Genomic DNA, 24,814 nt, shown 5'->3' on the forward strand with positions numbered 1-24,814 from the left:
ATATGCATTTATCTCAGTGAGCAGAGGGGTAACTTTGAATAGAATGGGAGGCAGGTTTGCCCTAAGCAGTTCCCAGCTTGACTTTTCTCTTTAGCTTAGTGATTTTGGGGGCCCAAGAAATTTTCCTTTCATATTTCCCTGCTTTTCTTATTAAAAATCTTTTGGAGAAAGCATTTTAGAAGAAAATAAGTCTGTGGTCTCAGGTTTCATCTGATCTCTCCTGGTTGGGATGGTTTATTCCTAGATGGGTAGGTCCTGAGTTATTAGGAAAGCTCATTTTTAAAAGGTTGTGAAGTCTCATGTCCTTTGAAGAGAAAATAAGGGGAGGAAGTGAGATAAACCTGGGGCTCCTGGGCCTGTCAGAAGGTGACATTCTTTACTTGCCACAGGTCAGGAACCCTATACAGGGACTGTGTAGACAAAGGTATGAGGTCAGTTTTTCCAAGGGGCTTTTAGTGACTCCATAAGTCAAGTTTGATTCCTTAAAGGAAAGCATGCCATCCCTGTCAAAGCCTTGGTAAAATACCAGTTTCTCCAACTGTGTCCTGTTACGGAAAACAGATTATTATTGCACTTATGCAAATAACATATTGTCATAAGTTAAAAATACCCACAAATAATTTCCAAGTTCTGGAGAAATCAGTTAGAAATGAACATGCTCCAAATTTTGTTCATAGGAATATACTTTACTCAACTGTTAAAAGCTGTAAATAACTTAAAAGTGGTATTGACTCTGAAAAACAAAACAAAGGATCAGCAGCATTTTAAGCAAAATTTAAAAAGATTATTTCAGACTTCTATTAGTTTAGTCCATGCAGTTAATTCCTGTTCTGCTTCATATTCATGAACATTTCAGTACTCCGTGAGTCCTAAAAGTTTTCTTCTATTCTGATGTCACAATCTCCACAGTTATCAGAAACCTGCATTTAAGAGTACCTGTTGGAGTTTTATAGCTGATTATGAAACCACCTTCTAAAGAGGACCAAAACAAGACAACACCGGAAAAACTCTTCCAGGCATTGGCTTAGGCAAAGAGTTCATGACCAGGAACCCAAAAGTAAATGCAACAAAAACAAAGATAAATAGATGAGACTTAAAGAAACTAAAAAGCTTCTGCACAGCAAAAGAAATAGCAGAGCAGACAACCCACAGAGTGGGAGAAAATCTCCACAAACTATGCATCCAACAAAGGACTAATATCTGGGATCTACAAGGAACTCAAACAAATCAGCAAGGAAAAAAGAAGTAATCCCATCAAAAAGTGGGTTAAGGACATGAATAGACAATTCTCATAAGAAGATATACAAATGGCCAACAAACATATGAAAAAATGCTCAACATCACTAATGATCAGGGGAATGCAAATCAAAACCACAATGTGATACCACCTTACTCCTGCAAGAATGGCCATAATTAAAAAATTTTTTTAAATTATAGATGTTGGCAGGGATATGGTGAAAAGGGAACACTTTTACACTGCTGGTGGGAATGTAAACTAATACAACCACTATGGAAAACAGTATGGAGACTCCTTAAAGAACTAAAAGTAGAACTACCATTTGATCCAGCAATCCCACTACTGGGTATCTACCCAGAGGGAAAGAAGTCTTTATATGAAAAAGACACTTGTACACCCATGTTTATAGCAGCACAATCTGCAATTGCAAAAATATGGAACCAGCCTAAATGCTCATCAACCAATGAGTGGATAAAGCAAATGTGATGTATATATATATATAGATAGATAGATTTATATATATATACATACACGCATACACACCATGGAATACTACTCAGCCATAAAAGGGAACAAAATAATGGCATTTGCAGCAACCTGGATGGCGTCGGAGACCATTATTCTAAGTGAAGTAACTCAGGAGTGGAAAACCAAACCTTGTAGGTTCTCACTTACAAGTTAAGCTATGAGGATGCAAAGCCTTAAGAATCATACAATAGACTCTGGGGACTTGGGGAGAAGGGTGAGATGGGGGTGAGGAATAAAAGACTACACATTGGGTACAATATACACTGCTCAGGTGATGGGTATGGCAAAATCTTAGAAATCACCACTACAGAGCTTATCCATGTAACCAAATACCACCTGTTCCCTAAAAACTATTGAAATAAAAAATAAATTTAAAAAGATGTGGTAAAAGATTAAAAATAAATAAAAATAGGAAAAAAAACTCTTCAGTCAAATATGGTGGCCACTAGTGGCTATTGAGTACTTGAAATGTAGCTAGTTAGAACTGCAATGTGCTGTAAGCCTAAAATACACACATTTAGTACAAAAAAGATTATAAAATATCCCAACTTTTATATTGATTTTGAAATAATATTTTGAGTATATTGGGCTAAACAAAATGTAGCATTAAAATTAATCTCACTTCTTTCAATGTGGCTGACAAAAAAGTTTAAATTAAATGTGCAGCTCACATTTTGTTTCTATTGGACAGCACGGGTGGAGAAGGTCTCTGAACATAAAACACCGAATAAGTATATTTTCCACTGGGACTGGGGGTGGGTGCTTTGGGGGAAGTGCATAGGTGCTGGGCAGTGTTAAAATCAGGGTGGGCGTAGGTGGCAGTGAAGGGCAGTCTTTGTGCAGCCAGATGGCAAGTGAGAGCATGAATGCCTGACTGTTGGAAATGACAAAATAAATCATGGAATCCTGAAGTTTCAGGGTGTAAAATGCTTTAGAAATCATCATCTGACCCAATAAATGATGGAAAGAAATGCCCTGGACTCGGAATCTGAATGTTTTGGTTCCAGTCTCAGCTCCATCATTTATTAGATAGGACGTCTTGGGCAAGTCAGTCTCTTTTCTTATATGTCTAATGGGGGACATAAAATCTGCTTGATCTTTCCTGGAAGGTTATTTCTATTATTTTAACTTATTTGAAAGCCCACTCAAAATTCCAAAGTACTGCAACAATATGAGATATTAAATAGATGTTGCCTATTTTACAATCCTGGCTCAGCCCAGTTCTACAGACAGTTGGTAATTTTCAAGGTGAGTAATTAATACAGAGATACTTTGGCAGTGAAAATATTATTAGTGTGTTTGTGCTTATGTCTACACAGAGAAGAGAGAGGAGGCAAAGATAAAACCTGTAGCTCCCATTTTCTTCTTACATATTTTTACTTATTTTTTCTATCACAGTTATAACCCCTTAAGAAAAATTTAGATGAGTACTAGAATCTGGCAAAATTAGTTAAATCAGACTGAGATGAATAAGATAGAACAAAATGAGCCGTAGAATGATGTTTTGGCTGAGCCACTCACTCTGCCAGGGTCAGCACCTTCTTTAATTGACTCTTTTCAAGGAAATGCAGTACAGGTTGCTCTCTGTTGTTACCTGTGTGTCATGACCCGCTGGGCCATTAACCCATTTGTCTTGAATAGTCAATTCTCTGGCCCCAGGATTGTCAGGAGCCAGGAGGAGCTGGGGAACATGGCTGAGACATTCTCACTCCTATTCCAGCCTCAGGAAAACCCACTGAGCCTGGGTCAAATCTTGGGAGTAACTGCTGACAATGGTGATTCCTGAGCCATCCTCTCTCCATTGCTTGTCCTGGGTGAGGCCTCAGGGAGGCCAACAATTTCCTAGGCCTCTCTATTGCTGTACACATCTGGAACTGAAATTCATTGCATATCCCTTCACCCCTGAATTTAACCCTGAGAAGTGTGAAAAATTGGTTCAAACGTCCTCATCAAAACTCATGTCGAAATTTAATTACCATATGTAATGGTATTGGAAGATGGAAACTTTAATAGATGATAAGGGCCAGGGTGCAGTGGCTCACGCCTGTAATCCCAGGACTTTGGGAGGCTGAGGCAAGAGGATCACTTGAGCACAGGAGTTTGAGATCAGCCTGGGCAACATGGTAAGATCCTGTCTCTAAAAAAAAAAACACATACAAATTAGTGGGGAGTGGTGGCACACACCTGTAGTCCCAGCTATTCGAGAGTCGAGGTAAGAGGTTCACCTGAGCCTAGAGAGGTTGAGGCTGCAGTGAGCTGTGATTGCACCACTGCGCTCCAGCGTGGACAACAGAGGGAGACCCTGTCTCAAAAAAAAAAAAAAAAGATAATGAGGTCATGAGGCTTCGCCCTCATGAATGGAATAATGCTGTTCTCTCAGGGGGGGCTTTATTTCTGCAGGATCAGCTCAGCCCCATTTGCTCTCCGTCTTGTGTGTTCACCTCCACCTTCTGCCATTCCACCATGGATGACCCTTGTCAGATGCCAGCACCATGCTCTTGGATTTCCTGGCCTCCAGAACCATGGGCCCAATAAATTTTTGTTTATCATAAATTACCCAGTCTGTGGTATGCTGTTATAGCAGCAAAAATAGCAGACTAAGACACTCACCATCCCAGTCACCACATGGCCAGAACTCTAGAAGACGCCCTTGCAGTTCTCATAAAACCCGGGGTCGAAGGCCATCTAAGGGGTAGCCCTCCACAGCAATCATCTGTGGGATCAGACATGGCTAAAGAGTTTTAATATAGCATGTCTTTCTGACAATTAATACAAGTTCCTTGTAGAACACTTGAAAATTACTGCAAGGTACTGATTATATCCCTTTTAATTATGTAATTTTTTGTAAAATTTCTTTCTTTTTTTTTTTTCTTCTTCTTCCTTTTTTTTTTTTTTTTTTTTTTTGGCATATGATTATCAAAGGACTAGGGCTGGGCACGGTGGCTCATGCTTGTAGTCCCAGTACTTTTGGGATGCCAAGGTGGACAGATCATGAGGTCAGGAGATCGAGACCATCCTGGCTAACACAGTGAAACCCCGTCTCTAGTAAAAATACAAATATTAGCTGGGTGTGGTGGCAGGCGCCTGTAGTCCCAGCTACTTGGGAGGCTGAGGCAGGAGAATGGCGTGAACCTGGGAGGCGGAGCTTGCAGTGAGCCGAGATCGTGCCACTGCACTCCAGCCTGGGCAACAGAGCGAGACTCCGTCTCAAAAAAAAAAAAAAAAAAAAAAGACTAGGACCCAGACTATAGTATATGAGGACTTCTATTTTAAAAAATGAGAAAAAGTTGATGATATCTTGTGATATAAAAAATTTTTAAAGCCAAATAAATAAAATGTGAAAAAGGCAAACAACCCAGTGAAAAGTGATCAAAGAATACAAACGGGCAGTTCAGAGCAGGTAAAACTGACACTGCCAATGAGCATATATGAAAAGATGCCCAACCTCAGTCAGGAAACTGACTTTTCTCACCCAATTTAAGTCTAATTATAGCAAACCTCGGTGGAGATATGGAGCATGGAAACACTTATATCCTGCTTTAGAGGGGTAAATGTGGTACAGCTGCTTTGAAGAAGAATTTTGTAACATCTGGTATAGTTGAAGATGCAATTCAGCTTAATTTCCATGCCTGCATATACACACACTTAAAACAAAATTGGAAACATTCATTAATACCATTTAATAACCTGCTTAAGTAAAGAGCTTAACAGTATGAGCATCCTTCTGTTGTTAAACAAGAAAACTTATTATTAAGAAGGCTCCAGCTGAGGCTCCTAACCCCTGCTTCCTCTCTTTGCACTGTGAGGGCCTCTGGCCTGATAAAAGGTCACCAGAATCTTTGCACACACAGCCCAGAATCACCCACACCTGCCTGCTCCTCCACTGTCTGTGGGGATATGCGATAGCCCAAGCCCCTGCATGCCTGATTTATTCCTCTCACCATCCACCCCCTCATCCTTCTGCCCTTGATTTTGGTCAGGTTACTAAGGAGAATGAGTTGGAGAGGTCCACAGGGGATTCCAGTTCTCCTAGAAATCAAGACTGCAGGAAGCAGGCACGAGGGAGTGAGCAAGCACTTGGGAAAGGGCCTCAGCAAAGCAGGCTGAAGCTTGTATGCTACTGTTTGTTGTAACTGCGGGTGGAGTTAGAGGTAAGGTAAGAGAAGTAAGCTGGGAGAAAAGGATGGCCGATACACTCCACCTCCAAAACCTTAAGCTTAAATCTTCCCACTGGCCCCATGATAGCCCCTTACTTTCTTCCCTTCATTTCCAATCCACTTGCCATTACTTAAGCCATTCCTTTGCCAAACTCCATCTCACTTGTCCCTGTATCCTCCTTGCATGGCCCCCGCAGAGCTGCACCTCAGCCCCGGACCACTCCAGCCCTCTGTTTTCTCCTTGTCTGTACTTAGGTTGCCGTGTCAGACCCCAGCATTTCAATACCTCCAAATGAACATTTATGGACTCCAATCTCAACTAGTCCATATGTAAACCCCACTCATCTTTTTGGCTCTCTTTCAGCTGTCTCTCCAATTCTACCGGGTAGCTTTTCCACACGCTCTCCGTTTTCTAAGTCCACGTAGTTTTTACTCTCAGCACATGATTTGACCTCCTGTTTCACAAAGGACTTAAAAATCATTAGATAACTCCCTCAGTTTTCTCCTATCAACTCTATACACTGAACTGCATTGCTATGTGATTTTTTTCTCTTTTCTTTCTGTTACAATGGAAGAGGCAGTCCCATTCCTGCCTCAGGCAATTTCCACGCTTAAGCTTTTGAACTAGCGTCTTCAACATCATTACCTGATCAAATAATCCTATTGTTTTTTGTATCCTCATTTTCTACAGCATTTGATTATATTCAGGTCACTCCCAGGTTAAACCGTGACAAAAGGACTGTCTTTGACACAAGTCCTTCTCCAGATACTGCTCCGGCTCTTCTCTCCATCACAGGTATAGTGAACAACTATAGAACAGTTTTTTACAAAATCATCCAGACTTCTAGGTAAGTGACTGCCTGGGGTCAGAGGGTAAACAGGAGAGAAGAGGGAGAGGAGAGAAACTGGGAATGACTGCTAATGGTTGTGGAGATTCTTCCATGGATAATGAAAATACTCTAAAATTGATTATGCTGATGGTTGCAAAACTCTTGTCAACATACTAAAAACCATTGAATTGCACACTTTAAATGAGTGAAGGCTATGATATGTGAATTATACCTCAAATCAAGCTGTTTTTAAAAAATAGCTTACTTGGCCGGGCATGGTGGCTCATGCCTGTAGTCCCAGCACTTTGGCACGCTGAGGCAGATGGATCACCTGAGGCCAGGAGTTTGAGACCAGCCTGGCCAACATGGTGAAACCCCATCTCTACTAAAAAATACAAAAATTAGCCAGGTGTGGTGGTGGGCACCTGTAATCTCAGCTACTCAGGAGGTTGAGGCAGGAGAATTGCTGGAACCTGGAAGGTGGAAGTTGCAGTGAGCCGAGATCACGCCACTGCCCTCCAGCCCAGGCTGACAACAGTGAGACTCCATCAAAAAAAAAAAAAAAAAAAAGTTTACTTTTGGCACAATGAAAGACATAGTTAGGGGATATCATGAGGCAGTCTTTTTATGGTGATGGGTCAGTTCTGTATCCTGATTATGGTGATGGTTACTTGCATCTACCTGTGGGATAAACGTTCACAGTACTATACGCTTCTGAAATATAAATAAATATATTTTTTAAAAGAGCATGTAAAAACAAACTGGGGAAATCCAAATAAGGTCTGTACCTAAGTTTACAGTATTGTATAATACTAATGGTAATGTTCTGGATTTGACATGTACTATAGTTATGTAAGACATTGCCATTGGGGGAAGCTGGGTGAAGGGTACATGAGAACTCTTGGTACTATTTTTGAAGCTTCTTGTGAAATTTAAACTATTTCAAAATGAAAATGTTACTTTAAAATTTTGTTTCAGACTTCTCCCTTCTCCTTTCCAAACCACAGGGAGTCCCTTTTTCAAACAATTATATTCCTAGACATGGTTGAATGATCCAGAGGTGGGCACCTGACCCAGCCCAGGTTCACTGGAATTTTTTCCTGGATTTTTTTTTTAACTTGTGTATTTTTCCATTATATCGTTATACTACAACTGTTAGTCCATTCTTCTGTTGATCAATTTTTTGGAGTGTTTCCAGTTTTGAGCTATTATGAATAAAGCACTGTAAAAATTCTTTTTTTTTTCTTTTTTCTTTGCAGAACTTACAATCTGTGAAGATTCTCATACAAGTCTTTTGGGAGACATTTTTTTTTTCATTGCTCTTGGGTAAATGACTAGAAATAAAATTCCTGAGGCTCATAGTTGTTTACTTTGTTAGAAACTGCTGAACAGTACTACAAAGCAATCATACCATTTTATACTCCAACCAGCAATGTATGAGAGTTCTGTTTTGTTTCATATTCTCACCAATATGTGATATAGCTAGTCTTTGGTTTTAGCCTTTTTAGAGAGTGTGAAATACTGTCTCATTTTGGTTTTATTTTGCATTTCCCTGATGTGTAAAGATGTTTACCAATTTTTCATGAGCTTTATTGGCCATTTGTATATCTTCTTTCCTGAAATGTTGGTCAAATGTTTGACATTGGAAGACCAATAATGCAACCATATAAGTGGCTTCTTCAACAGGGCATACCCTGCATTTTACCTATCATATAGTAGATTAAAACCAAGACAAGAAAAGCACACAGCAGTTAAAGCTTGACATTGATATATCCTGGGGTTAAGTTGAATGTTTTAGTGAAATTTTATGGAAGGGCTCCCCTTCTGCCTTCTTACCAGCCATTGGCGCCAAAGTACCTTTGCCACATATTCTTGGGCAGCTCCCCCATTTTATAGGTTTCAGAGCTGTGAAACAGATGCTTGGGCTGCAGCTGCTTGTGTGGCTGTTTCTGAACTTATCCTTCCTCCACTCCTACCAGGCAGGCTACAGAGTCCTGACAATGAATAGCTCTTGCTTGTCCTGCCAAGTTTTCTTCACGGCTGAAGAGAGACTTCACCTCCTACTTCCTGTCCCATAATTCAGCTGTTTATTTTTCCTGAGTGCATGGATAAACAAACAAATGAATAAATCAACAAGAAGCTAAGCCATCAGGACTTGAGTGCAAACCCATCATGATAGTAACTGGCATCTCTATGAAGCACTGTAGTTTATAACATGTTTTTACATATAAAATTTATTTTTGTCTTCAAAACAAAGTCATGGGGCATTATTATCATCTCCATTTTACAGATGAGGAAAATTAAGGCTCAGGGAGGTTAAATGAGTTGGCTATGGTCATCCTCCTTGGCTGTTGTTCCTGAGAAGGGAAAGCTGTGCCTGGGATTCACAAATAATGACATGGTGGAGACAACCCAGTCTCTATTAGCACAGACTAGTGTTGGGAGGGAGGCAGGTGGGGACGCAGAGGGCGAGGGGACCAAGGGAGCCTGAGGTGCTGGATTCCTTTAACTCCCAAAAGTGCTAACCTAGGGTAGCTCAGGGCACAAGGGCAGGTCTTTGTGTGGTATGAATTGAGAAGTCTTGCCAGGAACTCCTACCAGAATCTACTTCCCTGGCTATACAGAGTACCTCAGTTTTCATAATCATTCCTCTCCTCCTAACTAGGACAGTACTGCTTAAACTTTCCCATTGAAGTTTTCCAATTGCTGAGGCCATTTAGTCATTAGGGATGACTGGAGTCTCCACCACTGAAGCCAGGAACCCCAAATCTGTTAGGACTCCCCAGAAGCTGCCAGAGAATTGCTGCACTGAAGAGTCTTAGGAGCAGGCAACTGATTTGAGGGGCAGGGGACCAGGCCATAGAGTTTTATTTGTATAGCACAGAAATTGCTTGCATATAGATTGTGTTTTTATTTTGGGGACTGATGGAGATTATGACAGGTGCCAAGTTCCCTTCAAGCCCTTCCTGGAAATATCAGTACAACTTACATGTAGTCATTCTTGGTATCCCTGGGAAGAGATGGAGAATTATTCAGTACATTTCTTCTTAGTGACAAGAAATTTCTAAGGTCGTTATACAATAGTACCCACACTTAACCATCCACTGGGTCAGTAGGGTACTGCAGTTAAGAGTTAGGCTTCAGAATGTAACAAACTTAGGTCATGCCCCTTCCTATTATTCTACCAGTCATACCATACAAGGTCAGTGCGTATTAACTACATTATTATTACTGGTGGAGAAAATATAAAGTGACAAAAAACCACTTTGGACTTAGTTAACTTATATTAATTTGCATTTTAGAAATTACAACAGCACCTACAAACATTTGACAGATAGTGGTATAAAAATCTGTGAGTGGTGTTATTTTTCCAGACCACGGACAATGCTTTGTATCCAGATTGATTTGGACCTGTTGTAATGATTGCTCTGCAGAGGCATTTGTCCATCGTGCTGGCAATTCGATACAGTGGAAGAGCATGGATTTTGGAATCTTACAGGCCTAGATTCAAATCCTGGCTCTGTCACATGCTAACTGTGCCATCTTTGACAAGTTACTTAGCTTCTCTTAGTTTCCTCATCTCTAAAATAAGGGATAATACCTGCCTCACAGGGCCAGTGGAAGATTGAGTCATATAATATCCATAGGAACCTGACTAATGTTGGGTATCAAATAAATGTTCAATTGTTCTCTCACAGCTTGAGTGAACAGAACAATCCACATCAGTTTGAAAACAATTTTGGTTGAGTTGCAGAAGCCTGGACATTAAGGACCTCATACCTAGAAGGACTCGTAGCCCCACTAACTGAGAGCAGAAAGATAAGTATTCTTCACATTCAACAGTGCTTTAAATGTTTTATTAACAATGTCTTCTTCCAGTGCATGTAGGGAGAGCCCCAGCCTCCACCTACTCTCTTTTACCTAACTTATCATTCGTAACTTCTTAATCTCCCTTTCTTGAGCTTTCTCATTGCACTTAGCCTGGAAGCCTCAGGTAAGTGGCTCTACTTACCCTGCAGTGAAGTGGGTCACGGGCACAATGTCGCTGGTGATAGACTATGGGTTTCTAAGGCCTGCCTCAGGGCAGTTAGACTCCTGCAATATCCCTTATTCAAGAGTGGTCCTGACTGCAGTGTTGATGGTGGTGGAGCAGACCCTCCATGGGTCACTTTCCTGAGAGTCAGGTAGGAATCATCCATTGGCTCAGAACAACCCTGCCACTCTTCCAGGGATGGAAGGCTAGAGGCCATGCCAGAGACGTCTGTTCTACAAGCAGGAAGGCAGGCAGGGCAGAAGTGAATGCCAGTGGACTGTGCAGACCTCAGCTTGGGGAGGGCATGTTCTCCTGGGAGTGGAGGTGGTTTTATTGCCAGGGAGCTGGGAAGTTGCCTGTGGTTTTGTCTTCCTGTTCCCCGTACAGCTGCCTTCCACCTTTCTTCACTCAGTGGATGTGGGGGAGGACTGTGTGCAGTCTGAGAAACCGGACATGCTTGTGGAAGGACCCAGACCAGACTTCTTCCTCCCCTCAGCGCAATGTGCTTTGCCTGTTTCAAGAACGTCCCTTCCATTTCCTGTTCCTGGGGCTGCACAATATGCTTCCTCTCTTCCTTTGGACATAAGCCTGAAGAAAGATACTCTCTTCTTGAAGAAGTTTTCATCCCTGGCTATAACTTTTTTCCCATATCCTTAGCAAGTATGGGCAAATGAGCACTCACGTTGCTACTCCCTGGTTTTGCATTGATCTCCTAGAGCAGGTGGCCACACTTGCACCTTTTTCTCAGAAGTGGGATTGGAGTAAGGAGCCAAGTTCACCTATCATGATCATGTGACATAGTGGTTTGAGATCATGTGACATACTGGTACGGGGATCATATGACATTGGAATGGGAACAAAAAGCAGGAGACCCAATATTTCAGGTAAATAACCAATCCAAGAATAAAAATTGCTAGTATTTCCTGTTATCTTTTTAAAGTGAATTATCTGTTTCTTATTCGCAAATTTAGAAGCTGTTTGGCACAATTTTAGATATCTAGAAACAATCTATCAAAATATGCCTCCTGAGCAACTTGGGGGTTCATTAGATTAATTAATTAATAGTGGTTAATAAACCCTTTGAAATCCTCTTATTAATTGGGTCACCTAAGTCCTAAGTACTATTATAACCAGGCCTAATGAGGTCAATGGTTTAAAGAGAGGGTTTTAAACCATATATAAAGCTCCTCTAATGATCGTTGGTACAGGACGAAGGTAAGAAAAGCCAGGTGAGTCTTCATGCTGGTGTTTAAAAGTTTCCTCCACAGCAGTAGAGCCACACTGATGTCTACTCTGTTGAAGCCAGGTGCGCAGTGATCTACTGACTAATGGATTCTCCAATTGTTAAGCCTATGTTACAGGACAAAGGCCATCGCTTTGTAAAAGCTTGAAGTGCAGTTTGCTGCTGAGTACAGAAGACCTTTGCAAACAGAGAGGGGAGATTTTCTCTGTAAGGCTGCAAACAAGGTTTGTGCTGGCCTTCTTATGTCTTGTAAAACTTATAAGCTACCATTTGAATGAAACCAAGAATAGAGTTGATTGAGGAAGAAATGGAGCAGAGGAAACCTCTTCTAAGTCACGTTCTCATGCTCCTGTTGGTATTTTGTTTTATTTTGTTTTCCCTACGGAGACCCTGGTATAAGAATGGAAACACCCAGGCATGGTGGCACGCATATGTCGCCCCAGCTACTCAGGAGGCTGAGGTGGGAGGATCGCTTGAGCCCAGGAGTTTGAGGCCATAGTGAGCTATGATTATGCCACTGCACTCCGGCCTGGGTGACAGAGCAAGATCCCATTTCTAAATAAATGAATGAAAGACCAAAACTGATCCTTGAAGCCAGGGGTAGGGTGAATAACTAGAATGAAAGGATCAGTATTTTTCTTAAAAAGAAAGGGAACAAAATTGTGGGGTTACCAAGCTTAGAGGTGGGATGGGAGTGTATATTTAGTTACATATGTAAGATATGCATGACTCATGTCAATACGAAATTGGATTGAAGTGAGATTAGGAGTTTATGCTTAAGAAAGAGAGTGTGCCAACAAACTATGTACTGAGCCTGTGAGAATACTATCTTGAAACAGGGAAATGAGTAGTGAATTGGAAATAACTCTAAACTTTTTAAAATATCAAAGCAAATTTTTCTTTAGGAAATTTTCAGGTTTTAAAATTAACCAGTTTCTATTTCAAATCAGAGCAGGTCCTGGAAGATAAGATTCCCCGCCATGTTATCCTCCGTGGTGTTTTGGGGACTAATTGCCCTCATTGGTAAGTCACTGGCTGAGATTTAGCATTGTTCACAGGGTGTCCACAAAAACCTCCAGCACAATCATGAATCAGAAAGAGCAATGATTACCTGTAATGGAAGAGTGGGCTCTCATTCTGACCAGCTTGGCCATTAATCAACTATTATTTCTATAATTAACAGTGTGTTCTGCTTGCTAAGCAGGTGAAAAACAGGATCTATGGGAATTTCAAATAATCTAATATTTATTGATCTGCTTACTTCCTGTCTGACAATGCACCTGTCAGGCTGGATATCTTACCGAGAGGTATATGGAACAGTGCCTTGGAAGCAAAACACATGAAGAGACAATTATCAATGCCAAGCAGTGGATGAGAGTTCAATGTGTATAGGTGGGAAAAAAGCACTAGTCTGGGAAAGGTTTGGGAGGAAGAGCTCACATCCAACTAGAATGCTCAGATGTGAAAGGCTTTTGGGGGGGACATGTCAATTGAAGGATGCTTGGCGATTTAATAAGAAAAGGGAAGAGCCTGCTGGATGGGAAGAAAGATTTCAGTAAAAAAGCAGAGGCAGAAATGAATGAAAAGTCTTTGGGTCAGTGTGGTCTGGACAGACGAGGGGGTTTCTGGGGGGAAGGCTGGAAAGATAGGTTGGTAAGTTGGTAAGGGATCTTGAATAAGAGAACGTGAAAACTTTGACCTAAGCAAAATGAAAAGCCATTATGAGCAATGTTCAAGTTGTCTTTAATTATAGAATGGTGACTGAAAGGAAAGTGTTTCTAAAATGTTTAATTCTAAATTTGGAAAAACAAGGCTACCCAAAAGTAATTTCCAGTTACTTATGGTCAAAACAGGGCAACATAGTTTTAAATTTTTACTCTTTTTAGATTGCCAGGTGAGAGCAGAGTTAAATAGCCAGTAGATTAATTATGAGCTACCATATTAGCTGTGTATAGCTGAAAGGTGACTCTTAATTTAAAAAGGGCTTGTGTGTTTATAAGGCCTACACAGGCAGCGTAGGGTCCATGGTCATATTCCAGTTCCCTTAAAGCAGTGGTTCATAAACATGTGTAAGAGTCAACTGGGAATGCTGGGTAAAAGGCAGCTTCTTTCACCTTATACTGCAAGATTTTGGTGCAGTAGATCTGGTGTGAAAAGCCCAGTGATAAGCCTTTTTTTTTTTTTTTTTTTTGAGACAGAGTCTCGTTCTGTCGCCCAGGCTGGAGAGTGCAGTGGTGCGATCTCAGCTCACTGCAAGCTCTGCCTCCTGGGTTCATACCATTCTTCTGCCTCAGCCTCCCAAGTAGCTGGGACTACAGGCGCCCACCATCATGCCCAGCTATTTTTTTTTTGTATTTTTAGTAGAGACAGGGTTTCACTGTGTTACCCAGGATGGTCTTGATCTCCTGACCTCGTGATCCGCCCGCCTTGGCCTCCCAAAGTGCTGGGATTATAGGTGTGAGCCACCATGCCCGGCCCAGTGATAAGCATTTTTAATAAGCTTCCTGGGTAACTTTGATGCCTGTGGTCTGTGGGCCACACAGTGAGCCTGGCAAAGACTGCCTCCCAGTGAAAGGATACTGAACCTGTCAATATAAGGACACTTGATCCAGATAATTTAAACAATCCCTTTCTGTCTCATTCCTTCATCCATCCAACTATCCATTCTTCCATTCAGCAAATGTTTATTAAATGTCTACTTTGTGCCAAGCATTGTTCCAGGTGCTGAGGAGGATATAGCAGAGAAAAACATCTAGTATCTGACCTAATGAAATTTATCTTCTAGTGAGAGGAACGAACAGAAAGAGAGTGAGAGGAAAAAGGGAAGAGAGAGGGAAAGAGTGAGAGGAAGGGAGGGAGATAAAAACATTTCACCTGTAAAAATTTTTGGGCCGGGCATGGTGGCTCACACCTGTAATCCCTGCACTTTGGGAGGCCGAGGCAGGCGGATCAAGAGGTCAGGAGATCGAGACCATCCTGGCTAACACAGTGATACACCATCTCTACTAAAAATACAAAAAATTAGCCAGGTGTGGTGGCAGGCACCTATAGTCCCAGCTACTTGGGAGGCTGAGGCAGGAGAATGGCATGAACTTGGGAGGCGGAGCTTGCAGTGAGCCGAGATCATGCCACTGCACTCCAGCCTGGGCGACAGAGTGAGACGCCATCTGGAAAAAAAAAAATTTTTTTTTTTAATGTGTCTCTAACATATAAGGACCAGCTCTGGCACAAAAAGATGTTCCTGGTTCATCTTGAACATTTCCTGCCCCAGGCTAGCAATCAGCCATTATTCTGAGGAGCGCTGGTTCCTCTTAGCAGGAAATGGTATTTAGAGACCACAGTGTGGGAAGTAAAAGTGCTCCATTGCTATGGAGCTGTCGTTTATTTCAGGTGTTTTCAGTGGCAGGAACTAGAAAATATATATTTTTAAAAGAAAAACAACTATGCATTCAGATATTTCACATTTTATATTTAAGAATGCAAGCATTTTACATCAGTTTTATATTTGTACCTCTGCTATCTTACACTAAAAATCCTAGTTCTAATGACATTAGCATTATTACTTATTTACATACAATAGTGTCAAAATAAGTATGACAGTATTACCAACCAACAATGAGACAGTAAATATAATTTAAGATTTTCTTGTGATTATTTATGTTCACAGGATGGATTCCTATGTAGTGGTATAGACTTATATGGGTATATTTTAAAGTCACTTAAGATAATTCTCCTCTATGTGTTTATTAATCTTTCAATTTGTTATAGAGTTATGTTCATTTTTTCTTTTTTATGATTCCATTTTCCCCTATTTGATTTAATTTTAAAATTTATGATAACATTTACATGGTTCCAAAATAAAAACTTTAAAAAAGATAGTTAGTCTATCCCCTATCCCTGTTCCCTTTACCTTCCTCTTACTCTCTCCATAACTAACAATTTTTATCAGTTTTTCATTCATCCTTGTATTGTTTCTTTTGAAAATATGAGCAAATCACACAAAATATACGATTGTATTTTCTTACCTTTCTTACACAAAGGGTACAATTCTATAAATACTATTTTGTCCCTGGAGAGAATTTTACAGGAGTATATACAGGTCTTATTCTTTCCTTTTGCAGCTGCATAGTGCTCCACTGTGGACGTAGCATCACTTACTCAACCAGTCCCTAAATTAATGACATTTGTGTTGTTTGCAGTCCTTTGCTCTTACAAACAGTGCTGGAATGAACAGCCTATCACAAAACTGTGTTCCACAGCAATGTGTGTGACAGCCTATTTCCTCACAACCTCTCCCACAGAAGGTATTGCCAAACCTTTGGGCTCTTGCCAACTAAAGAGTTGGAAAATGCAGCCAGGCGCGGTGGCTCACGCCTGTAATCCCAGCACTTTGGGAGGCCAAGGTGGGCGGATCACAAGGTCAGCAGATCGAGACCATCCTGGCTAACATGCTGAAACCCCGCCTCTACTAAAAATACAAAAAATTAGCCGGGTGTGATGGCAGGCGCCTGTAGTCCCAGCTGCTGGGGAGGCTGAGGCAGGAGAATGGCATGAACCCGGGAGGCGGAGCTTGCAGTGAGCCATGATCGCACCACTGTACTGCAGCCTGGGCGACAGAGCAAGACTCTGTCTCAAAAAAAAAAAAAAAAAAAAGAGTTGGAAAATGCTGTTATAATGATGTTTTAATGTGGCCTTTCTCTTCTTTTGAGTGTGGTTTAACGTCTTTTATATGTTTAAGGACTATTTTCTTTTTTTGTCTATAAACTCGCTATATATTCTGCTGATAAGGTGATATTTGGACAGAGACCTGAAGGCATGATCATGTAGATACCAGGAGGAATAGCATTCTAGGCAAAAGGGACCACAAACATACAGGCTTTGAGGCAGAAACCTGCCTGGCATGTTGAAGGATAAGCACAAAGAAGAATGTGGCTGGAGGAGAGTGAGCAAAGGGAAAGAGAAGTAGGAACAGGAGCAGAGGGCCACATCTAGTAGGTCTTGGAGGCTGCAGGATGGACTTGGCTATTCCCCTAAAGGAGGAGAAAGCCACTGGAAGGTTAAGAGAGAAGACTGATAGTAGCCCATGCATATTCCCACAGGGCCACTCCGTCTACTAAGTAGAGGATGGGCTGCAAGAGTGAATCAGGGAGGTCAGTTAGAAGGCTGTTAGGAGAGTCCAGATGAGCAATGATGCTGGCTGGGACTATGGCAGCAGCAGAGGTGGGAGAAGTGGTTAGATTCTTTTTTTTTTTTTTTTTTTTTGAGACAGAGTTTCGCTCTTTTTGCCCAGGCTGGAGTGCAATGGCGCAATCTCGGCTCACTGCATCCTCCTCCTCCTGGGTTCAAGCGATTCTTCTGCCTCAGCCTCCCGAGTAGCTGGGATTACAGGCATGCACCACCATGCCTGGCTAATTTTGTATTTTTAGTAGAGATGGGTTTCTCCGTGTTGGTCAGACTGGTCTTGAACTCCCGACCTCAGGTGATCCGCCTGCCTTGGCCTCCCAAAGTGCTGGGATTACAGGTGTGAGCCACCACGCCCAACCAGATTCTATTTTTTTTACATCAAACATTTTAACAAAATCCTTTTTTTTTTTTTTTTTTTTTTTGAGATTTGAGACAGGGTCTTGTTCTGTTGCCCAGGCTGGAGTGCAGTGGCACCATCAAAGCTCACTGCAGCCTCGACCTCCTGGGTTCAATCAATCTTCCTGTCTCAGTCTCCCATGCAACTGGGACTACAGGCATGTGCCACTACACCAGGCTAATTTTTGTATTTTTTGTAGAAATCAGTTTTGCCATGTTGCATAGGCTGGTCTCAAACTCCTAGGCTCAAGCAATAGTCCTGCCTCAGCCTCTCAAAGTGCTGGGATTCTAGGCATAAGCCACAACATCCAGCCCTAAGTACTGTCTTATAACAAATATTTGGACTCTTAAGGTAAGTTAACAGTCCTTGAAACCATTAGAACAAACTTTTCAACATTACAGAAAATAACTTTGTATCTCCTTTAGCAAAAGCTCTGCCTCTCCTGTAACAGGTAGACTTGGACAGAAATTCACTTTTTAATGACAGAACAAAAAGACAAGAATAGATTTGACTTAAATTATTTTGGCAAATTCAATTTTTACTTCTAATTTTATTAAATATACATAGGAACTCAACTTCACAGTAAATGATATAAAATAAGAATATATTTAAATTGTTATGGTGCCCTTCTTTCTTATCTTTCTAAACAAAGGCAAATTGTTTTTTTTTTTTTGAATTTTATTTATTTATTTTTATTTTATTTTATTTTATTATTATTATACTTTAAGTTTTAGGGTACATGTGCACAATGTGCAGGTTAGTTACATATGTATACATGTGCCATGCTGGTGTGCTGCACCCATTAACTCGTCATTTACATTAGGTATATCTCCTAATGCTATCCCTCCCCCCTCCCTCCACCCCACAACAGTCCCCAGAGTGTGATGTTCCCCTTCCTGTGTCCATGTGTTCTCATTGTTCAATTCCCACCTATGAGTGAGAACATGTGGTGTTTGTTTTTTTGTCCTTGGCGATAGTTTACTGAGAATGATGATTTCCAATTTCATCCATGTCCCTACAAAGGACATGAACTCATCATTTTTTATGGCTGCATAGTATTCCATGGTGTATATGTGCCACATTTTCTTAATCCAGTCTATCATTGTTGGACATTTGGGTTGGTTCCAAGTTTTTGCTATTGTGAATAGTGCCACAATAAACATACGTGTGTATGTGTCTTTATAGCAGCATGATTTATAGTCCTTTGGGTATATACCCAGTAATGGGATGGCTGGGTCAAATGGTATTTCTAGTTCTAGATCCCTGAGGAATCGCCACACTGACTTCCACAATGGTTGAACTAGTTTACAGTCCCACCAACAGTGTAAAAGTGTTCCTATTTCTCCACATCCTCTCCAGCACCTGTTGTTGCCTGACTTTTTAATGATTGCCATTCTAACTGGTGTGAGATGGTATCTCATTGTGGTTTTGATTTGCATTTTTCTGATAGCCAGTGATGGTGAGCATTTTTTCATGTGTTTTTTGGCTGCATAAATGTCTTCTTTTGAGAAGTGTCTGTTCATGTACTTCGCCCACTTTTTGATGGGGTTGTTTGTTTTTTTCTTGTAAATTTGTTTGAGTTCATTGTAGATTCTGGATATTAGCCCTTTGTCAGATGAGTAGGTTGCAAAAATTTTCTCCCATTTTGTAGGTTGCCTGTTCACTCTGATGGTAGTTTCTTTTGCTGTGCAGAAGCTCTTTAGTTTAATTAGACCCCATTTGTCAATTTTGGCTTAAGAAAGGCAAATTGTTAATCTAGATGTTCACATCCCCAGAGGCATTTGTGTCAGAAATGTTTTAAAATTCCTCTCAAAACAATAGACACTGGGGACTGTAAAAGGAAGGAGGGAGGGAGGAAGGTAGGGAGGCAAGGGTTGAAAACTACACATCAGGTACTGTGTTCACTATTTGGGTGAAGGATCAGTAGAAGGCCAATCCTCAGCATCACACAATATGCCCATGTAACAAACCTGCACATGTACCCCCTGAATCTTAAAAAAAAAACCAAAAACCTCTCAAGTTTCCTGCTTAAAAACCTGTCAGTTTTAATTCTGACATACAGCATGGTATGACTACAGTGCCTGTAATCCCAGCACTTTGGGAGGCCAAGGAGAGAGGATCGCTTGAGCACAGGAGTTTGAGACTAGCTTGGGCAACATAGCAAAACCCCATCTCTACAAAAAGAGAAAATAAGCGAGTCCTGGTGATATGCACCTGTGGTTCCAGCTACTCAGGAGGCTGGGGTGGGAGGACAGTTTGAGCCCAGGTGTTGGTGCCTGCAGCGAGCTATGATCATGCCACTGCACTCCAGCCTGGACAACAGAGCAAGACCTTGTCTCTTAAAAAAAGGAAAAAAAAAAAGACTGCACATGTATTTAGGATCTATAAGAGATGAATTTCATAATATTTTGCATAGTGTTTTCAGATTAAGTCCTGTGTTAATACAAAACAAAACAAAAGATCGGAGCAGAGTGGGCATGGGGAACTTCTGTCTGATGAACAAATAATGGCAACAAGAGAGTTGGGGAGTTCTGTCTGTGGCCTTCTGCCTTTGGTTTAGTGATGTTTATTGCAGCAACCCAAGTAATATCTTCTCAGAGGATTCATGTGAGTTACACTTCTGCCTCCTAGGCACTTCCAGGGGCTCGTACCCCTTCACTCACTCAATGAAGCCTCACCTACATCCACGCCTGTACCATGGCTGCTACGGGGACATCATGACCATGAAGACCTCTGGGGCCACTTGTGATGCAAACAGTGTGATGAACTGCGGTAAGTGAAAAGCAGAGCAAACGACTGGCTTCCCCCTTTCATCGTTTTCAGATTCTTTCTTAGGAAGTCACTTAATTTTGAAAAGGTATAATCATCATTATGACAATAGTATCAAAATTAAAAATGAGCAAAAACCACAATCCTGACCAATCTAACAACCAGCTTCTTTTCATTTTCCACCCCCATTCTTTCCAAACTTTGTCCAGCTGTGTTTATTTCCACGTATTGAAACTACTGCTTGAATAAATGTTAGACTCTGGCTTTGTTTTTTGGGTAGTGCTGCTGTGTTTGCTTCATGTTACACATGACAATTTGAAGCAATACTGTTCCAAAGTCGTCTTCATCACGTTATCCTGGTTTTACAGTGTCGGAGCTGGCAGCAACCACAAGGTCACATCAGACCCCAACCCCTCAAATTTACAAATCAGAGCCCAAAGACTCAGCAAGCAGGGGAATACTTCCCAATAGAACAGAACCAACTAGTGGCGGAGCCAGGCTAAAACATACATTGGCTAACTCCTAGTACAACAGGCTTCCCGGTGCACTAGTGTGGCAGAATTTTTTGTGTGTGTGTGACAGAGTCTTGCTTTGTCACCCAGGCTGGAGTGCGATGGCACGATCTCGGCTCACTACAACCTCCACCTCCCAGGTTCAAGCGATTCTCCTGCCTCAGTCTCCTGAGTAGCTGGGGTTACAGGTGCCTGCCAACAAGTCCAGCTAATTTTTGTATTTTTAGTAGAGATGGGGTTTCACCATGTTGGCCAGGCTAGTCTTGAACTCCTGACCTCAGGTGATCTGTCCACCTCGGCCTCCCAAAGTGCGGGGATTACAGGCATGAGCAATTTGAAGGAGAAACAGAGCAGAAGCGGCACCTGTTGGGGGTTGTGGATCTGTTTGTTTCTGCAGTCAGAGATCAAAAGGATGTCTTAGAATGGTTGTCCCAAGTCATTAGCAGTGATCAGAGGCTGTGGCTAACTTAGCAAATTTTTAAAAATGGTTTTCTTCTGAAGTAGAAGAAACAGTTTCTTTTCTTTTTTTAACTTTAAATTCTTTTTTTTTTTTTTTAATTAGAGATGGGCTCTCACTATGATGCCCAGGCTGGTTTCGAACTCCTCCTGGGTTCAAGCAATCCTCCTGTTTCAGCCTCCTGTGTAGCAGGGACTGACTTCAGGCACACACTACCATGCCCGGAAAAACAGTTTCTTTTCTATTGATGTAGGGATCCGTGGTTCTGAAATGTTTGCTGAGATGGATTTGAGGGCCATAAAACCTTACCAGACTCTGATCAAAGAAGTCGGGCAGAGACATTGCGTGGACCCTGCTGTCATCGCAGCCATCATCTCCAGGGAAAGCCATGGCGGATCTGTCCTGCAAGACGGCTGGGACCACAGGGGACTTAAATTTGGCTTGATGCAGGTATTTAGCTAGAAACTTTCTATCAGCCCCACTGCATCCCTCCTCACAGAAGCTCAACCTGAACTAGAAATCCATTTGCAGTGCTTCCAAGCCCCAAAATACCCTGGCATCTGGCCACAGGTACTCCAGCATAATATATTTTTTTTTTTTTTTGAGATGGAGTTTCACTCTTGTTGCCCAGGCTGGAGTGCAATGGTGTGATCTCAGCTCACTGCAACCTCCACTTCCGGGTTCAAGTGATTCTCCTCCCTCAGCCTCCTGAGTAGTTGGGATTACAGGCACACGCCACCATGCCCAGCTAATTTTTTGTATTTTTAGTAGAGACGGGATTTCGCCTTGTTGGCCAGGCTCGTCTTGAACTCCTGACCTCAGGTGATCCACCCACCTCAGTCTCCCAAAGTGCTGGGATTACAAGCTTGAGCCACTGTGCCCGGCCACTCCAGCATAATTTGATCTGGGATTTCTGTAACACATCTTTTTATTTTATTCAAGGCTTATTCATTATTAGATATATTTTTTAAAGTATTTTAGGAGTTTCATAACTACCATTCTGCAATAAATAATATGTAATACACTAAAACTGAGAAAATCTTATAAACAGCATTATTGTTACAGGCGTCCTCTTGGGGTTCATGAAGTAGTAAATTTCATCCATGTGGATCAAAACATGGTATAATTGTGCCCTACTTGAAACAACTTGTTCCTTTGGGTAAACTGGAGGAAGGGGATCCAAATTATCTGGATATTTGCTTCCAGGCTCGATTTTAAATTGTCTGTAGAAATACAGACTTCTGGCCTTCCCAGTTAGAAACAAATTTTTATCTGAATTAGCTGGATAATTATTTTTTACTATAAATGTGTAGACTTTGGGTGTTATTTGTTTCAAAACAACTTAAATTTTTTTTTTGTATATTAGAATGTTTAGCTAAAACTATACCATGTCCATTTCTCCCAAACCTTACTTTGTTTCTCTGACTCTCATCTCTATGAAAGAAAGAACAATAGAATTGACTCTTTGGGGATAAAGGCCGGTATCTATGACTTGAATACCAGGAGAGGAAATTAGGAATGGCAGAAAAATGTGTTACCTCATCCAGATGCTGACTTTATTATCTGAATTTTCTAGCTTGATAAACAAACGTACCACCCTGTCGGTGCCTGGGACAGTAAAGAGCACCTTTCACAGGCTACTGGGATTCTAACAGAGAGAATTAAGGCAATCCAGAAAAAATTCCCCACGTGGAGTGTTGCTCAGCACCTCAAAGGTAGGCTGTATTCTGAGTACTTTATTTAAATGAGCAATGAATGAGACCACTGAAGGCCAGTGTGACCCGAGACTCCCTGGGAGCATTTCCACGGGGTCAGCAGTGGCCCTGGGAGGAGCTGTCTAGAGGCTGCATTTGCATTCCCTGAACCACTGAGTTACTTTGAGAGGTCCTCCATCCTCAACCTCCATTTCCTCTTCTGCAGAATGTTGGGGTTCTTATTCATTGCTTACTGAGCTATTGAGTGATACCTTGAAACATAGTGAGACCCTGTCTCTACAAAAAAAAAAAAATCTGGGCATGGTGACACACAGTCCCAGCTACTCAGGAGGCTAAGCCAGGAGGATTGCTTGTGCCTGGGAGGTTGAGGCTGCAGTGAGCATTGATTACATCACTGCACTCCAGCCTGGGAGACAGAGTGAGACCCCATCTCTCAAAAAAAAATTTGTCTATCTATCTATCTATCTATCTATCTATCTATCTATCTATCTATCTATCTATCTGTTTGCCTACCTCTCATAGGTTTTTTCCTGTTATAAGAAACTGTCAACAACTTTCCAAATTGTCTGAACAATGTTACTCTGTGAGTATTTTCGGGACTTCAGGTGCTATATATCCAAGTGGAAATCTCTGCTTGGCTGACCACAGGCTCCCTCAAGTTCAGCATCTCCCAGATGGAATTAACTCACTAACTTCCCACTATAAATTTGCTCTTTCTTCTGCATTTTACGTGTCTTGGAGGCACCATAATACAGCCAGTCATCCCAGCCTGAAAACCAGATTGCTTTCTTAGGCTCTCTGGTTCCTTCTCTCTTCACACCCAACCACATCAGTTCCTATTAGGTTTACCTCCTATTGGCTAATGTTATGTCCTCCACACTCTAACGGCCTCAATCAGAACAGTTTTTAGTCTCTACTTCAAGGTCCTTGAAGGCAGGGATCAGGACCAGGCATCTTTCTCTCTGGATATCAGAGCAGAGCACAATTATGTTAAACACATACATAACTACTAGAGATAAAATTCTAGGGTAAAATAGCACACACATGCATATGTACACATACCCAAAGAAATAAGTGTGTCTTGGGTACCTTGCAGTCAGTGTGGCACCTCTCCTGGCACATAGTAGGTGCTTGAAAACATTTCCTGAATGAATAAATGAGTGAGTGAATAGATGAGTGAATTATTGAATAAATGAGAGAATGTTACAAGCATTTTCAGCAGAGGATGTACTGGGAGTCTAGTTCTGCCAGGCCTGGATTACATAAAAAAGCAAATCTGATTTTTGCAACAAGAAAAACCAAAGACTTTGGAAAAAGAGAAAGAAAGCAATCTGGAATTTTCCCAGTGATTCTTGGGATAGCACGTCCTTTCAGAAAGGGAGAGAGAGGGAGGAGGATTTGGGACTGCCTGCTTTGGAAGATTTGCCTGGAAAGCTAACATCTTGGCAATGCTCCTTGCTTATTTCTGTTGAAAGTTAATATTTGAGCCTAACTCTCTGTGTTTCATTTCAGGTGGTCTCTCAGCTTTTAAGTCAGGAATTGAAGCGATTGCCACCCCATCGGACATAGACAATGACTTTGTCAATGATATCATTGCTCGAGCTAAGTTCTATAAAAGACAAAGCTTCTAGGCAAAGCTCTGTGGGTGGGCCAGGTTGGCAGAGTGCTCAGATGGCCGCCTTTGAGAGTTTTATGTGAATGTGTTGTATACAACACTGGCAAAGAAATGATTAAAATCATGAAAGAAAATTC

The 24,814-nt window shown here is 41.5% G+C and overlaps 1 protein-coding gene across 2 annotated transcripts; it reads left to right on the forward strand.

Annotated features, from left to right (window-relative positions):
- Nucleotides 1-10,493: 10,493 nt before the first annotated feature.
- On the forward strand, nucleotides 10,494-24,811 carry LYG2 (lysozyme g2). Of its 2 annotated transcripts, none has more exons than XM_054678041.2 (7): nucleotides 10,494-11,669; nucleotides 12,135-12,252; nucleotides 12,979-13,051; nucleotides 20,241-20,381; nucleotides 21,601-21,797; nucleotides 22,924-23,062; nucleotides 24,575-24,803. In XM_054678041.2, the coding sequence occupies exons 3-7, from the start codon at nucleotides 13,009-13,011 to the stop codon at nucleotides 24,691-24,693; spliced, it is 639 nt and encodes a 212-aa protein (XP_054534016.1). In that variant the 5' UTR covers nucleotides 10,494-11,669; nucleotides 12,135-12,252; nucleotides 12,979-13,008; the 3' UTR covers nucleotides 24,694-24,803. The 2 variants fall into 2 exon arrangements, with proteins under 2 accessions (XP_054534016.1, XP_063645579.1); XM_063789509.1 differs by having other exon boundaries at nucleotides 10,513-11,669; nucleotides 12,984-13,051; nucleotides 24,575-24,811.
- Nucleotides 24,812-24,814: the final 3 nt, after the last annotated feature.

The sequence above is a fragment of the Pan troglodytes genome, chromosome 12 (assembly GCF_028858775.2).
Source record: "Pan troglodytes isolate AG18354 chromosome 12, NHGRI_mPanTro3-v2.0_pri, whole genome shotgun sequence".
Lineage (NCBI taxonomy): Eukaryota > Metazoa > Chordata > Mammalia > Primates > Hominidae > Pan > Pan troglodytes.